General features: G+C 37.5%; 1 protein-coding gene across 1 annotated transcript in view; it reads right to left on the bottom strand.

The window, feature by feature from the left end:
• Positions 1–13583, bottom strand: part of LOC591524 (CCR4-NOT transcription complex subunit 1) — a 52191-nt gene extending 38608 nt beyond the window's left edge. Inside the window, 11 exon segments of the mRNA XM_030975800.1 lie at positions 75–207; positions 1145–1272; positions 2195–2473; positions 2858–3040; positions 4339–4451; positions 7144–7290; positions 8112–8168; positions 9433–9556; positions 10078–10176; positions 10870–10974; positions 13277–13583. Of these exon segments, the coding sequence (XP_030831660.1) occupies positions 75–207; positions 1145–1272; positions 2195–2473; positions 2858–3040; positions 4339–4451; positions 7144–7290; positions 8112–8168; positions 9433–9556; positions 10078–10176; positions 10870–10974; positions 13277–13378 (1470 nt within the window). The 5' untranslated portion in view covers positions 13379–13583.
• Between the last annotated feature and the right edge of the window lie 2839 nt (positions 13584–16422).

Raw genomic sequence — 16422 nt, 5'->3', positions numbered from 1 at the left:
AGATCACACAATATGTTAATTTATACCGAAACAAGTACAATCACATGTATAACGTATGACTGTCCACCCCTTACCTGTACTTGAAGCAAGGCTAGAAGAAGCATGTCAGGGCAATGCTTGATGGGGAAGCTAAATAGGTTCTTGACCTGTTCATACTTCCCAGTCTCTGACAACTTCAGCAGCACCTCAACAAGCTCAAGGGATTTCCTGTGAACATAAACAGAAGAATAATCAAATAACTTGGTCGTATCAAACATTTTTCAACATGGACAAAATCTGGTGCTGGGAAAGAAATTCAATATGCAAGTATTTAAAAAATACAGCAACTACTTAAAAATGGAGTTCTCCCAATGATACAAAACTAACTAAATAACAAATAAAATTACACATGCTAAAACCATACATAAACGGAATCTGTCAGATAAATTCCTGGGTAAATATGCAAATAGTTTTAAATTGGCCGAGTGTTTGGAATAATCGCTTTTATCTGGGACGATCAAACTTTCATCAAGTTTTTCATGCAAGTTTTTAATCATTTGTTTGTCCAAACAACCCTATGATGCACATTTATAACAACTATATAATCAGCCATGCACGATACAAATGGCCTCTTTGAAGACAGTCAAATTACCAAAACCACAGGTTATAATCAAAAGCAAATGAACGGACTTGCACATATCCACTGAGCTCTAGTGTTATAAGATACAGAAATGTCAAGCATAGTAGACTTTACATCATCCTAAAAACTGCTGCAATTTTGCCGTGTCATATCTGATCGAGCCTGAAGAATTCTCCATGACAACAGTTTTATCAAAGGATCAACAAAACCATGAAAATGATGTGAGGGCCAGCAGCTATCTAGCTACCAGGAAACCACAACAAGATTCAATCCTGCCCAATAGACAGGTTTATGCATACTTTTTAAGAAAGGTTATTCTTCAATTCCTGAAAGCTTGCCCAAGACTTGCTTGAAATAGCAACAAATAATGCATGCAGACTGGAATCCAAGTATTGTAGATCATTCATTAATAACAGGTTAATTGAAGAAGAAAAAAAATCGTCATTAGGTCCCCAGGAAAGATTTTTTCCATCAATTTGAATCTATAAGTAAACTATTCATCTAAGCTTAAGGTTTATGACATACCATGTAGCAATCTTTCTGTTCTCCTCTTCTGGCGGTGCCTTTAGGATGTCAATGACCACAGGGTGACATGGGTAGTCAGCAAAACAGAAGATGTCTGGCTGGGCCAGGGCTTGTTGGATCCAGGATAGCTGGAGAGAATAAACATGGATCATATCTTTCATTAATCACTAGAAGCATTCCTGAATAAATAAACATACAATTTACCCATTTAAGCTTTTTATCTCTAAAATTCACAATCACATAAACTTTCCACATAGCTTTAAAACGCAAACTAATAAATACACCAGTTTACGGTTAGGGGCGCCATTTCAATTGGCGAGTAAACAAAGCCAATGACCTAGAGGTCATGGATTTAAGCGTAAATTAAGATTGCGCCCATGCAAATTATGATGACATCACTGCCTGTGCGCTGCGTTGTGTGCGCACATCATCATTTGCATGGGCGCAATCTTAATTTACGCATAAATACCACTGACCTCAGGTCATTGGCTTTGTTTCAAAGCCAATGACCTGAGGTCAGCCTGTCTGCACATGCGCACTGATGTAACCTTAAACTGGCGATTGCAAGTCGACCAACCCTTCCAATGTTTATGAGACAGAAATATTTTAGAAAGTTCAATCTGAAAACAAAATACAACACTGAGGAAACATTGTGCTACATACAGAGAGTGTGGTAGTCTAGCATTTCTTTCAATTTAACTGCCTCTACATTCACTTACATGTGATCTTCATGTAGAAACTAGCTGCTACGGATTTCTGCTTCAATTTATTTCTCTTTTGGGACTAAAATGAGCCTTGACATGAACAAATTTACCTTCAAACTTCTCTCCATCCCAATCAGTAATTACATCATTTTTTCAAAATGTATGCACATTTAAAAATTATAACCCCTTTTTTCCTTAGTACAGTCAAACCTGCTTTAGTGACCACCTGTCTACAACAAGCACAATTTTTGTTTCCCTTGAAAATGGTTTCCCATTGAAACATGTACTAAAGGAACCTGTTTACAAAGACGACCTTTTGTATTTCCTTTGGGCGGTCGCAACTCACCTGTCCTTCAAAGTTCTTCCAGACTCTGTAGAGGGCTTCCACAGGGAAGACATCCTGCTGCAGACCCCTGATCAACGCCGTCTTGACCAGCCTCAGCCCCTGGCTCTCGCCGATGTAGAACCCTTGATGGTCAAGTTCAAACACCACCTCCTTGAAGTTGATATGTGGGGCAAGCTCCCTCACCACCTTGATGAAGGTGTCCACATCCCAGGTGGACAGCTGCCCGGCCTGGTCCTGCTTGTCCTTGCCATCGCTCCACACGCTAGCCCCAGACACCGACTGTGCAGAAGAAAAGAGCATTTAGTTCCTTTCTGATCAATAGATACAACTGTATATATTGTCAACTTGGCCTGCTGTCTATAATTCATTGCTATATCAAGTCCAACATTTTTTAAACTACCGCAAAAATGTATATGTTCAAGTTTGAATGTTACAAAAAAATAGACAAATTATGCAAACAAACATAAATGAGGCTGTGTTTTATGCACAGAGCTTTACAAAATTTACAGTCTACAATAGGATCACTAATATATCACTGAATTTGTTTTCTAAATGACAATCCACATCAATTTTTTTTAAACAAGAAAATACATGTACCACTGAAGTATTCTACAAGATTGTTTCTTTTGAAAATATGCTCAAATATCTTATCTTCTCTCTTACCTGAAGTGGAAGGTTATCCATAAGGCCTGTGTGGGTCCTGGCCATCATACCGATGACCTTGGCCACATTGCTTGCGGTCAAGCCATTGATGCCAAACTGGACAAGGGTCTTGTGGCATTCCTCCACCGTGGCACAGCAGCTGTACCCCATCTCCTGCATAAGCTCTGCCAGAGAGCCATCCATCTGATAAAGAGGAAAAAAAGGTGGGAGGGGTGTCATCAGACAAAATTTTACGCAACTCTCTTTCAGTACTACACACCCTCAAGAAAGATTACAGAGAGTCCTTTTTAGGACTCCTCAATCCTCCCTCTCTCTCACATGGTGCATCCGCAAGCCTACTATTTATCTTTCAGTATAGTAACTACATAACTGTATTACTGTACTATTCTAAAAGCTCGTTTAGATATTGGTAAACTGCAGCATTTAAAACATGAATAAATGTGAAAATTATGGCAACTGCGTGCAAATAATCTATGCAACCGTTTTTGCGTATTCACTGAGTTCTGAGTCATAATATATAAGAAATGTGAAACATATTACACCAACGTTTACATTAGTTAAACGTGACAGTTTACCCCGTCACATCATAACAAGGTTTAAATGACTACCACATGCCCTTTACAAAGTGATGTTATAATTATTGTTGGGGGAAGGGGTACAATACAATACAATACTTTTGATACCCCCCCCCCCCACCTGCATACTAGAAATTCTTCACTATTTCCCCTTTGCCACTTACTTTGATGTTGTTTTCTGTTTACTATAATTCTACGAAATGTACAACATTATTTGTTCTATTGGATATTATTACTGGCTTGAGAAATCAATCCAAATCAAATTATGGATCATTGATCTAGGTTGATTTGATTTGATGTGATTTGATTATTTATTTCTGTTTGATTTTCTTCTTGTTTTTAATTTTTATAAATATATAACAATGATCTACATTTGCCACCAGACTAGCAATGAGAAAATCCCCACTATCCGCAAGTTCGTGCAATATGACCATGGTAAGCATAGTTGCGCAATAACTTTTCCCCTACATTGCAACTAGAATAAGAATAGGGAAAACCTGGTATAGTGATGCACATTTCAATCAGTTACAACAGGAGGAGAGACCCAACAGTAACAGTCATTCAGTTTGCATTTCACTTCCAAGGCATAGGTGATGCCAGACACTTCATGACAATAACAATGTGGAAGTGATGCCAGATAATTCATGACAATAACAATGTGGAATATTCATTTTTTAATAGAAATTTGCTTTAATTTCCAGTGTTAAAAAGTGGCTGCAAGATCTGAACTTGAATGGAATTAGAAAATTCCTAGCATTTACACAAACTGCCACTGTCTTTGTTGACACATCACATAACTAACTCACTATTGCAATGCTGTCAGAAATAACTCTGTCCATATGAATATGTAAGTAATAAATATACAAACTGCTACTGTGTTTGTTGACAGATCAAATAACAACTCACCACTCCTTTAGGTATTGCTATGCTGTCAGAAATCACTCTGTCCATATGAATATCTTGTTTGTCACCATACAACAAGGGAGCAAGCACCACAGGTACTCGCTCAGGCGGAAATTCTGTAGAATAGAAAGCAGAATAAAAGAATAATGTACAGAGTCAATTCAGAAGCAACACATCAATAAGGTCATTTTCTACATGTATGTTACAGACAAACAAGGTCAATACAGTGAGTAAAGGGAAATTCCACTCTGGCTTCAACTTGGCTTAAATGAAACCAGGAACCCTGATTGGTTCATGCCCGGCTTCAAGTTCAGGGTCAGATTTTCAATCAAGACGTCCATGCAACAATGTTGATTGGACACTGCCACTAATTTGCACTGATTTGAAATTGTTGTGTTACACATCCCTGATCTGTGAAGTTTGAGAAACATGTAAATCTTTCAAAATTTTCATTATACTGCTTTGAATTTTGATCGTACAGGTTTGAACTTTGATTGTACAGATTTGAAAATCAGCATCAGGCAGTCAGGCTATTATTCATTCTCAACCAAACTTATTTATGAAATAATAGTCGTAAGATTGGTTTCATAATGCTTTAAAATATGGCTAACATTTCACCAGAGTGTACAGTATATCTCAGAACCTCAGAGCCCTTCGGCAAGCCCTGAAGAAAACAAAGGACTTTGTGCTTTGCAAACTCCAGTTCATACTCCTCTTTCCACGTTCCATTTTTATTTTTTTTTTTATGTAACGATGTTTCAATTTTTGTTTGTCGACTACCCTGATTTTTTTTTTGAAATGTAAGGTAATTAATAAACATTGCATATTGTTCTCTGCCTGATCCAATACAAAGAAAACAATGTAAGTAAATCTATAATTTAATTGTTTTTTTTAAATTGCACACTTTAACAATACAAACATTGAAACATACATGACCCTATGCAATGTTCATAATAAAAGGAACATACTACACATAGCTACTTACACATGTCCTCAAACACATACATTTACAAAACACATTGTCTCAATTCAACACTTGATACCTGTTATCACTCTAATCCCCATGGGATTCATGTAACATGATAAAAATCCACCTCCTCTGTGAAAAGCATACTGTCGATACATGATTCCTTAGGGTGATATGAGCACTAAGATTCAGCTGAACCAACCAGTTTGCAACAGAGTGACAAAGCTGTTTATGTGTAAAAGGATATTCTTTGCCACAGGCAATTACCATTTCAGCTGTTTACTTTGAAAACACATACTTTGGTCACAGTCCAAGGTGCGGGCATATTTCCTCACCTAGGCCAGGCACTGATTATTTCAGCATTCATGTTTACAAATTATGATAATGAGTAACAAACAATATGGCCAGTTGTGAGTAGCCTTCACACAGGAATTGCGCAAGACATAAACAAGTAATTGACAATGCATGTAAATTCTCAAACAGCATATCATACATTCTTCCATAATATTACCCCCCCCCCCCTCCCCATTGATGTGCATCTACATGTGCTTTGCTCTAATTGAAAACACAAAAATCTGAGAAATTAAAAGGTGAAAGTTCAAGAAGTGCCAAACAATTAAATAAATAATTACTGGCACAGTTTTCGAAGTGTGCATATGACTTAGACTGCTCAACATGTAGAAAAAAGGGCGAGTTTCAGGCAAAACAGTTATATTTTTGTCAAAACACAATTTGACTGTGTTTCTTTGTTGTCTAGATATGTTTCAGGAATGCAGTCAGAGATATAAATAGTACCTCCAAAATACTTGGTATTTTAGTATACATGTAGTATTTATTAATTTTTATGGGTTTTTCATCATAGCAAAAAGATGTAAATTAATAACTTTAATATAAGTTACAAACTTTAAAACTCAGGATCTACTGTATATAGGATTAAAAATGTGATGTCAACATTACATGTGGGAAGATTTGATTTTGTCTTTTCTTCCTGTTCTGCACATAAAATTTCTCAATACCCTTGTTTTCAATCATCATGAAGGAATAAATTCCTATGTAACATGCAAGATCATCTTACATGCTTCTTCGGAACAGGCACAAAAATATCACTTCTTTGTGGGCAATCATGCCTTAATCATTATCACCATAATACACTACTTCACCATCATAAAGACCATCACCATCAAATTACCACTATCACATCACCACCATCACCAACACCACCACCACCACCACCACCACCACCACCACCACCACCATCATCATCATCATAATAATCAACATCACAACAAGCACCATCCATCATTACCCTAATATTGATGATGATCATCATATCACCATCATCATCATATCACCATAACTACCACCATCATCACAATCATCAACACTATCACCAACACCACCACCACCACCACCACCACCGCCATCATCGTCATAATCAATATCACTATAATATTGATGATCATCATCATCGTCACTACTTTCATACCTGCCAACATCTGAAAATAAGAATTAGGAATTTTAGCATGGTATGCCTTCGAAAATAAGAAATCGCACTTCCAGCGGCAGTGAAACCAACAATACGTGAACTATCAAATCGCGGGACATGATAAAACAAGCTAATTTGGCCTTAGCACACACACACACACACACTCACACACGCAAAAGAAGAAAATAACAATAATAATCAAAATTTTGAAAAATCAGAATATCCAGATTTTCAGGTCCTAGAAATCCAGAATATTCCAGATTATTTGTAAGGGTTGGCAGGTATGTACTTTCACCATCATTTTCCTCCTCCTCCTCGTCATCATCAACACTGTAACCAATGACATCAAACTGACCTTTCTTGAGAGTCTTGAGGAAAGCCTCTAGTTGTACACTCCCAAGGCCCAGATGATCGGGTGATCGGTAGAGAAGGTGGGTCAGGAGCAGCTGCAGTATCTCCACAGAAAAGTCTGCCAATCCACTCTCCTGCTGGTTACGAATATCTACCGGCAAATTAAGAAGGGGAGTTTTAAAGCTAAAGTTGAGTTCTGGTCATGCAGTTGCATTGTGAAAGAAACGGTGTGGAATCGATCAGAAAAGATTGATCATCTAGCATAATACATGTAAGTATTGGTGTGTACTGCAAGGTTCTGGAATCATCAAAATGATAAGAAACTTGGCCCAGTCTAGGTAAAGTTACAAGCACTGTACACAGAAAGATAAATACGGGACTAGACGAACATGTGGCATAAAAATACGTCCCGATTTTGTCTGTCAAAATCGGGACGGATTTTTCGGTCCTGAAAAGCGCTATATAAGAACTAGCTATTATTATTATATTATTATAAACACCACATTGACTGGCCACTGTTTTTTAAAAAGAGCAGGACATATATCCATCCTTCATGAAGATGTAAAACTCCATTATCACCCTCAGTCTAAATGTATAGGAAAAGGTTATGATTTAGTGTTCAAGTGATTTATCCATAATACTGTATATGAATAATTCATGACTTAGGTGTCTGTCAATGTTTGATTATTTCATGAATGTTTCACAAATAGGGAGTGTCAAGAATTTTGGTACGATTTATGAGAGGGCAGATTTCCGCTTAACAAGATGTACATATTCATTAGACATTGCACTGGGCTTACAAAATGAACGTACAATCCATATTATGTTTATCTAATATTTAGAAAGAGTCTATACAAATTTAAATTGATTCCAGAAACTATATGTACACACTAAACTTATTGTTTCAAATCAAGACGGTGAATAGAGTGATAAATGAAGAAATGAAAGAAAGAAACTTGAAGAAATTTTTACCGGCATCTATGTAAGCACGGACAAGATCAGGTAACTTCTGCTTCACAAACTGGAGAGCTGTTCATAGATAGAAAAAGAAAAGAAAAAAAAATTACCCCCACTCACTAATAGAGCAAAAAACTTTCTTGAATTTTGGAAGTGGTTAAAATTTGTGAACATTCCATGCTACAATATAAAAGAATCATGATACTAATTGTGCAACTTACAAAAGTTTGAAAGTGAAACAACAGCCACCGTGAACAACATGCAGTGTTTTTGGTTAACTATTTTGTTTCAAACATGTTCCTCTACAAAGTGTACATGTATCTTTTTCTCGCATTCTGCAGTCGATACTGCAGATTTAATAGATACTTTACATGCAACAGGGTATTCAGAAAAAATTGTTCTGGTGTTTTCAATATCCATATTAAAGATAAAGTTGAGTTCTGGTCATGTGATTGCATTGTTAAAGGTACTATGTCCCATTTGTAGGCCAAAAAAATGAAAAAGTTAAATTCCAACTGCATTTGAGAGATAATACTAATTTAGAACTTTCCTAAAAAGGTGGGGCTTGAAAATGTCTTCAAGTGGGAAAATAACGACTATTAGTTGTCAAATCAAAAAAGTATTGGTGTGTAGGACCTACTGCAAGGTTCTGGAGTCTTGAAAATCATAATAAATTTGGCCCAGTCTTGGCAAAGTAACAAGCACTGTACACAGAAAGATGTATATGGGACTACACAAATGGTGTCGGGGCTACTAACCTTGATTTTCTTATCTTTCTATGCTTATTACTCAGCCATTATACATCTTCTACTAAAATTGTTGGGCAAATGACATTTATTTGTAATCTTGAACATTCAGTGTAAGTTTCGTTTGATTCTATCAGAATTAATTTTCTTATTTTACCAGAACTCAAGTTTATCTTTAACTTGTAAAAGAAAAACATTGTGGAAAAGCATGTACAGTTAACAACTAAATTATTCATACCATTACCAAGTTTTGAAATATTTTAAGTATGTGTAAAATGGAGTTGTCCCCATTTATATTTCGTGACAATGTGACATATTATAGCTTACATCTAAAAGTATTTAACAAAGGCCCTAATTCAATCAGTCCACCTATCATTTTTTAGTTTAACAAACAAAAAACAAACAAACATGATACAATTGAATTGTTCATATACATGAATGGCACAGTAAACTGCATCAGAAATATTCTTTTAAAACTTCTGCGATTTTTGCTCGTTCTGTTCATGTACAATGTGTAATTCCTATAATTATATGTGGGGGGAAAAATCACTAAAAAGGACACTAAACTGCTATAGGTTAACTGTACTTACCTAGTGATCTGGTTTCAGGTTTAACTGAATGGGTCAGAGCAAGACCAAAGACAACTTCTTGAACTGAAGTGAGCTTTAAGATTTTGCTCAGTTGGGTGAACAACTGCTGGCTTGGCCTTAGACTCTGTAATGAAGAATCAACATAAAAAAGAGGGAGGAAATAAATGCATATTGTCAAAACTGGAAATTATACGGTTATTTAAAAAAAAGAGACGATAAACCAACGCCAACATCACATTTTAAAACTTATTAGCCTAAAGGGGTATTACAGTTGTTATTGTTAATGACAGGAAAAATCTGTAACTCATGTTTAATGAATTAAGAATGAAACGACTACCAAGCAATTACTCTGTATTGACCATATCTGCAGCTGCTTCAGAAAAACACATACTGTACATGTACAGCAAAGTTATTCTGGAATTTTCATGTAACGTTTGGAATTTTAAAAAAGTGATATACAATTTGAATCTACACTTTTATAATCTCATTCAACTTTTACATCTCAGAGATTTAAACAAATATATATTATATAGCAAAGAGAGATTTACTTTCACATTGTTTAATTTACGACCTTACAGGAATTCAAAAATAGAAATCAAATAGTTCAAGCTTTCCACTGCTCCATGTAGTACATGTATTTCTTACCTTCTGCTGATGCAGAGGGTTGTCGATGGCAAAGCACAAAGTTGAGATGAAATTAGGTTTGGTGATGAGTAAGGAGCACTCCTGTATCAACAGCTGAGTCTGTTGAAATAAAATAAAACAAAACAAAAATCATTTACAGGGATTGGGTATCTTTGACTCTATTCTAAAAAATTCCTGGATTTAGCTCATGCTGCGATGATAATTATAAACCTTTAGGTCAGTCAGGAATCCCATGACTTTTCCAAGCCGATTGCCTGTCTGATTATCAAGATATTCATGATTGGAATTAGTAATTTCAAAAACCGTTTTCCCAACTTTTTTTATAACACTACAGTTTATTGGGGGAAAATGAGTATGGTAAAAACGGTCACTCACCAGACCGAATAACGCATGAAATGAAAATCTACTTTAATCCAAATAGCCAAGAAATAGGTCAGCTTGGAGTCAGTTTAGCGACAGAGTAGACAGAGTGAAAAAGCATAATCCATGTTGTATGATGCTTCAAATATCTCTCATATACATTATGTACCCCGTCTCCTCTGTACTATAAAGACATGTCTGTCAAGAGATGTATATCATTTTTAGTAAAATACAATATATCATTCATTGCATATCTGTTTAAGAGCATACACAAAAATTTGGCCAATGCAATTAGCTCTACATGTACATGTACATGTAGTACAAGTCCATGTACACCATTCTTCAAGATAACAGTAAATTGTATACATTGGAGAGGTTTACATGTACAGTACATGCATGTGCAATAAAGTTTAAGATTATTTTTGTCCTCACCTCGTAGAAGTCTTTGCCGCTGCTCTTACCATCACAAAAGTCAATGTAGGAGAAGAGGCAGCGCAGCAAGTGCCTGTCTGCCTCTGGCCCGTTGTGAGAAACGAGCTGGAGAAAGATTAAAAAAAAAACAACAACAATTTGTAAAAAGAAATACTACTCATTACATCAGTGGGCCGTGCAATAGTAAACGGGATGTGGAGAGTTGCACAAATGAAGGACTGCCATCAGGCCTGCGTACCGTGCCTTAGCCTACATGTACAGTATAGACTCCAGAGTCTAGATGATGTACAATATATTCAAAATTGGCTCAGCTGTAGAGCAGGGTAAGGAAAGACCATACAATGTGGGAAGGCGGATATTTGTGGCACTGAAGGTGGACCTACTAGTCTTCCTGAGCTGCCAATGTGGCAAGAGAGGTGAACCATGAAACATCCCTGAATGGGATTGAATCTACACCATGTCCAAGCAAAATTGCCGCTCAACTAAATCTCATCTACCGGTGCAAAGTATGATCTCTTGTGTGTTTCGTAAGTAACCGCAGGGTCGTCTCTTATTTAGTCACAAAGCCATTTGAAATCTTGAGATTCTAACAAATAATTCTTGAGGAACTCTTCGGTCTTCATAAGGCAGTCACTCAACATCACAAAATAAATAACACAATGACTAAGAAAGTTGAATTTGTGAGACAGCAAGCACGATGACTGATAGTGCTCAGCAGATAATGGCACTACATGTACAAGAAGCTATCATCTAACCCTGCAACCGATCATTGGATCAGGGGCCAATCAGGTGAAATCGGATAATAAATTCTGATCACGGATCAATGAAAATGATTGGGAAAAAAATCAGATTTTTTTTTTTTTTTTTAATGCTGAAAATATAAGTTTTGGGCTATCAAATGCTTAAAAAACATGCAGAGCTGGGATTATTTTGTCATTTGGAGTTGTTGTAGACCATGTTTGTTGATATTTAGTGCCTTTTCATGACTTTTAACTTAATAATATTGGTGTAAGAGAAGAGGCAAAACATGCGAGCCGCCATGCCATCTTGGATTCGAACTTGTCAGTCCCAATATTGTTTAGCCATTGAGAACATTCTCTCCCTGTATTTCAAGGGTTTGGGATAGCAAAGAAACTTTTCTTACTACAATCTGGCTGATTTGAATAACCGTAAGCCTGGCACATCAGCATCTTGAATTGTCAGAATGCATACCACTGGCGCGGTGCGCACTTTCGTTGTAAAGAGCATATGTCACATCACTTGATCAACAATCTGACATGTGGCAAATTTAAATGTTTGCTTGAAATAACCAAAACAAAAATTATTCTTTCAAAATTAAATATTTGAAGTACGCCTGCGATATTTGGCAGTTTTAACCTTTGATTTATTAACAACAACCTATAATTTTTTTAAGTTGGAGTTGACTTGGCCTTTAACTAATAATTATCCTTTCTTTGACCTGGGTTGAATTACAACGTATAATTAGATAAATCCCCCCCCCCCCACACCACCAGCAGCTAACAGGGGCGCTGGTCTGAGAATGAGGATCGTCTGCATAATCAAGGATATCCTCTTAAACACGGACAAATCGCATCCTAAAAATTAAAGATCGTGCGCATTTTCAAAGATTTTTTTTTCTTCGGCGCTCTGCGGGTTTCCGATCCATGCACTGGCAATGCGAAAAACAGATTCCGCATAATAAAATAGCCCTAGTTCACCACCTACTGTTACCGATTGTCCGTCTTCCAGAGGATTTATCGTTCATAACGTGAAAGTCTCTGCTGCGTTGTGGAGCATCATCACGGAACTGTTTTTTTCGCATCGCCAACGCGCAAATCGGTAAATCGGATCGTCAACGAAAGTGCGTACAAAACTTATTTTTTAAGATGCGATTTGTCCGCGTTTACGATATCCTTGTTTAAGCGGACGATCCTTATTCTCCAACCAACTGCCCACACACACACTTAGACTAGACCTACACTAAAGACTAAACAAAACAAAAATCATGACGAAATGCCCCAAAAATACCACATTCAAAGACAATGAAATTTCTTTATTAGACCTTAAAGATATTTGATATTCCACAAGCCAAATCTAATAGTAGAAGTACTTCCTAATTCAGAATTATTGGACTACCCGTGACCATAGCCGAGGCAGAGACTGCATATTTCAGACGACTTCCGAATTCTGAGCTTGCTCAAACTGCTCTTCCTCTTGCTCTCAAAATCACAGTGCACAGCCTCGAAGTCGAACAAGTCTCAGTCAGAGTCAGAGTCAGAGTCTCAGACTCTACCTTTCACACATCACATGCAATACTCATATCTCTCATAATACTTGGATCTATGTTTATAAGAAATGATAACAGACACCAAAACATTTCATCGTAGCCTACGGGAGCTCCACTTACGCGAGAGATTTCCCCGACACTTTGCTTGTAATTCTTTTTGTTGAGATTGGCCACAAGATTGGTAACCTGAGAAAAGGCCAGCGACAGGGAATCCAGATTCATTATTTCATTCTTTCAGGTTGTAGATCATCAAGTGGGCTGAAATGTCTCCCCGCTGATCCCGTAGATATTGTAGAAAACGATAAGCTGGTAAAACTCTTAATATGTAATTTCATTCGGCAAAATATTTGATGGTTTTTGACGATATCTAAGACACCTTCTCCGGTGCCATATTGCAATATCAGGGTAAGGCCACTGCCAATTTGAAGTCCTGGCAAATTTAGAGGGGGTAAGTTCCAACGAGTCAATAAATTTATCAATTGAGATACATAGTACATTTAATATATTTTTCAAAAATTATTTTTCGTCTTAAAATATAGTATTTAAGTCATAACATTATGCCATTAAATAAATAATAAGACATTAATAGTTTAATACCATCAATATAAAATCTATCGTCTGTTCATTTTAGCTATCTCGGTATTATCGGTTTCGGTTCGGTTCGGTTCGGTTCGGAAGCTGCAGCATGCTCGAAGCGATGACAGTGCGAAGACAAGAAGAAGGGAAACTTTTTTTTTTTTTTTTTTTTTCTTTTTCATGGATCCCAAATGTGCCCCTTTTTACACAGGAAAAATGCCCCTTTAACTTTGACAAGTGCCCCTATTATTTTTCTTAATTGCCCCTTCCCCTTTCCACCTCCGATAAGTGCCTCTTTTATTTTGACACGTACCCCTTTTCCTTTGACAAGTTCCCATTTTCCTTTGCAAAAAGTGTCCATTTTCCATTCCCATAAGTGCTTTTTTTTAAATTTCTAGTAAGTTCCCCTTTTCAGGTGCGAGACTGAGCGCCCCTTTTCACTTTTGATTAGCGCCCCCTTCACCTTTGATAATTGCCCTATTCAAATCTAAGAAGTTCCCCTTTTGCTTTGACAATTGCCCCTTCACCTTTTAATAACTACCCCTTTTTAACTCGGATTTAAGCGCACCTTATATTTTCACATGTGCCCCCCTTTCCTTTTTAATAAGTGCACCTTTTCCTTATGATAACTGCCCCCATTTAAAAACGAGCCTTTTTCATTCTCATAAGTGTCCCTTTTATCTCTTGCACTTGAAATTACCCTATTCAATTCTGAGAGATACTCGTTTTACTTTGACAAGTGCCTCTTCCCCTCCTGATAAGTGCTCTTTTCATCTCTTATAAATCATCATCATCAATAGTGATCTGTCAGTTTATGACAGGTTCAGTGACCCAATCATACCCTGTTGCTCCACATTATGTAATTAGTCTTATAAATGCCCCTTTTATTTTGACACGTCCCCCTTTTCCTTCCTAATAAATGCTCTGTTTCCTTCTTATAAGTGCCCCTTCCCCCTTCTCATAATTAGCCATTTTCATCTTTGATAATTGCCTCTATTAAAATCTAATCGGTGCCCCTTTTCTTTCATGTATGGTCAGTGCCCCTATTCAGATGCACTAAGTGCCCCTTTTCACCTCTGATAATTACCATTTTAACAATGATATGTGCCCCTTCTTTCTTTTTAATAAGGAACCTATCTCTTTTTCATGAATGCCCCTTTTCACTTCTTATAAATGCCTCTATCAAAATCTGATGGGTGCCTCTTTTCCGTCGACAAATGCTCATTTCCCGTTTTCATAAAATCCCTTTTCATCCCTGGTGCGTGCCTCTTTTTTTAGGTGTAAGAAGTGCCCCATTTTCACCTCGGATAATTATCCTTTGTACTTTGACACGTGCCCCTTTTCTTGTCTAACCCGTGTCTTAACCCTTTCGATAAGTTTCCTCTTTTCCTCTCATCATTAATCGTGCCCCTAATTTCAAGCGTCTAAGAGCAATTTCCCCCAAAGCTCGGGGGGTAAGAGGACACTTTTTTTGGGAGGGGGTCTCGAAATTTGAAAATTTGAAATTTTGCTCCGTTGGGAGGGGGGTAACCAATTTTTTTATGTCAGCCATTGGAATAATTTGTTTTATTTTTTATTTGTTTTAATTTTTTTATAATTAAAAAAAAAAAAAAAAAAAAGGGGGGGGGGTTTCGTCCAAAATACATACATAAAAAATATCAAAGGGGGGTTCACCCCCCCCCCTGCATACGCGCCTGCGGATAAGTATTCAGGGTCCCGCCTTGGGGCCTCTGGTGGGGACGAGAGGGCGGGGCGGAGCCCCCGGAAGCTCAGGGGTTTTAGGCATTTAATTACGGTCAGAAGAGCATATTTTGATACCTTATTTGTGACAGTGTCGTGACATCAAACGGTGTAGAGGGTCCAGGTTGTGGAGCCCCCAGAAACTCAGGGGTTTTAGGCATCCAATTACCGTAAGATGATCATCCAGGGGCCCGCCTTAGGGCTCTTTAGTGGGGTCCCTCGGCAGAGCCTCCGGAAGCTCAGGGGTTTTAGGCATCTAATTACGGTCAGATAAGCATTTTGTTTAAATACCTTATTTGTGACACTGGCAGGACACTAATTGGCGTGGGGTCCAGGGGCGGAACCCCAGATGCATGTATGCCTCTTAATAAGCATATTTCTTGCTGTAAATTTGGGACTGTATCATTTTCCAACGTATGCATTAAAAAGTACAATTTACTAAAAAGTGAGGAAAGATCCCGGAAAATTTGTATCGAATTAGAAATAAACCACTCTTTAATTGTATTTGCCCCCCCCCCCCCCCCCCAACCAGTGCACCAGTGCAGGCCTGCTCCGGCGTGGTAAAGTGACCCGAACGCACGTAGGAATCGGGGGGGGGGGGGGTGTATATACAATTCCTACATGAATCATGCGGTACTGCATTTTTTTTTTTTTTTTTTTTTAGGAGCTGCATAGGGGGGAGGGGTTTATGGCCCCATTGTACCCCCTGTCTATGCCTCTTTATATGTTTTATCCAACTTATTTGCCCAACTAGTGTTTAACATGCTACATAATTATGGTGAGGTTTGGGTAATTTTCTGATTGGGTGAATTTTTGTGGATTATCAATATCCAACTGTTCTCTCACATTTCATCTACCCCGGTGCTCCCCTTCCCCCGCCCCCATGAAATAAATAACAAATGCTAAGATTCTATGACAAATTTGCTCTCAGCCAATCAAATGCAAGGATT

This window comes from Strongylocentrotus purpuratus, unplaced genomic scaffold (genome assembly GCF_000002235.5).
Source record: "Strongylocentrotus purpuratus isolate Spur 01 unplaced genomic scaffold, Spur_5.0 spur5_scaffold_8, whole genome shotgun sequence".
In the NCBI taxonomy this organism is placed as follows: domain Eukaryota; kingdom Metazoa; phylum Echinodermata; class Echinoidea; order Camarodonta; family Strongylocentrotidae; genus Strongylocentrotus; species Strongylocentrotus purpuratus.
This window is presented reverse-complemented; position numbering and strand designations above follow the sequence as displayed.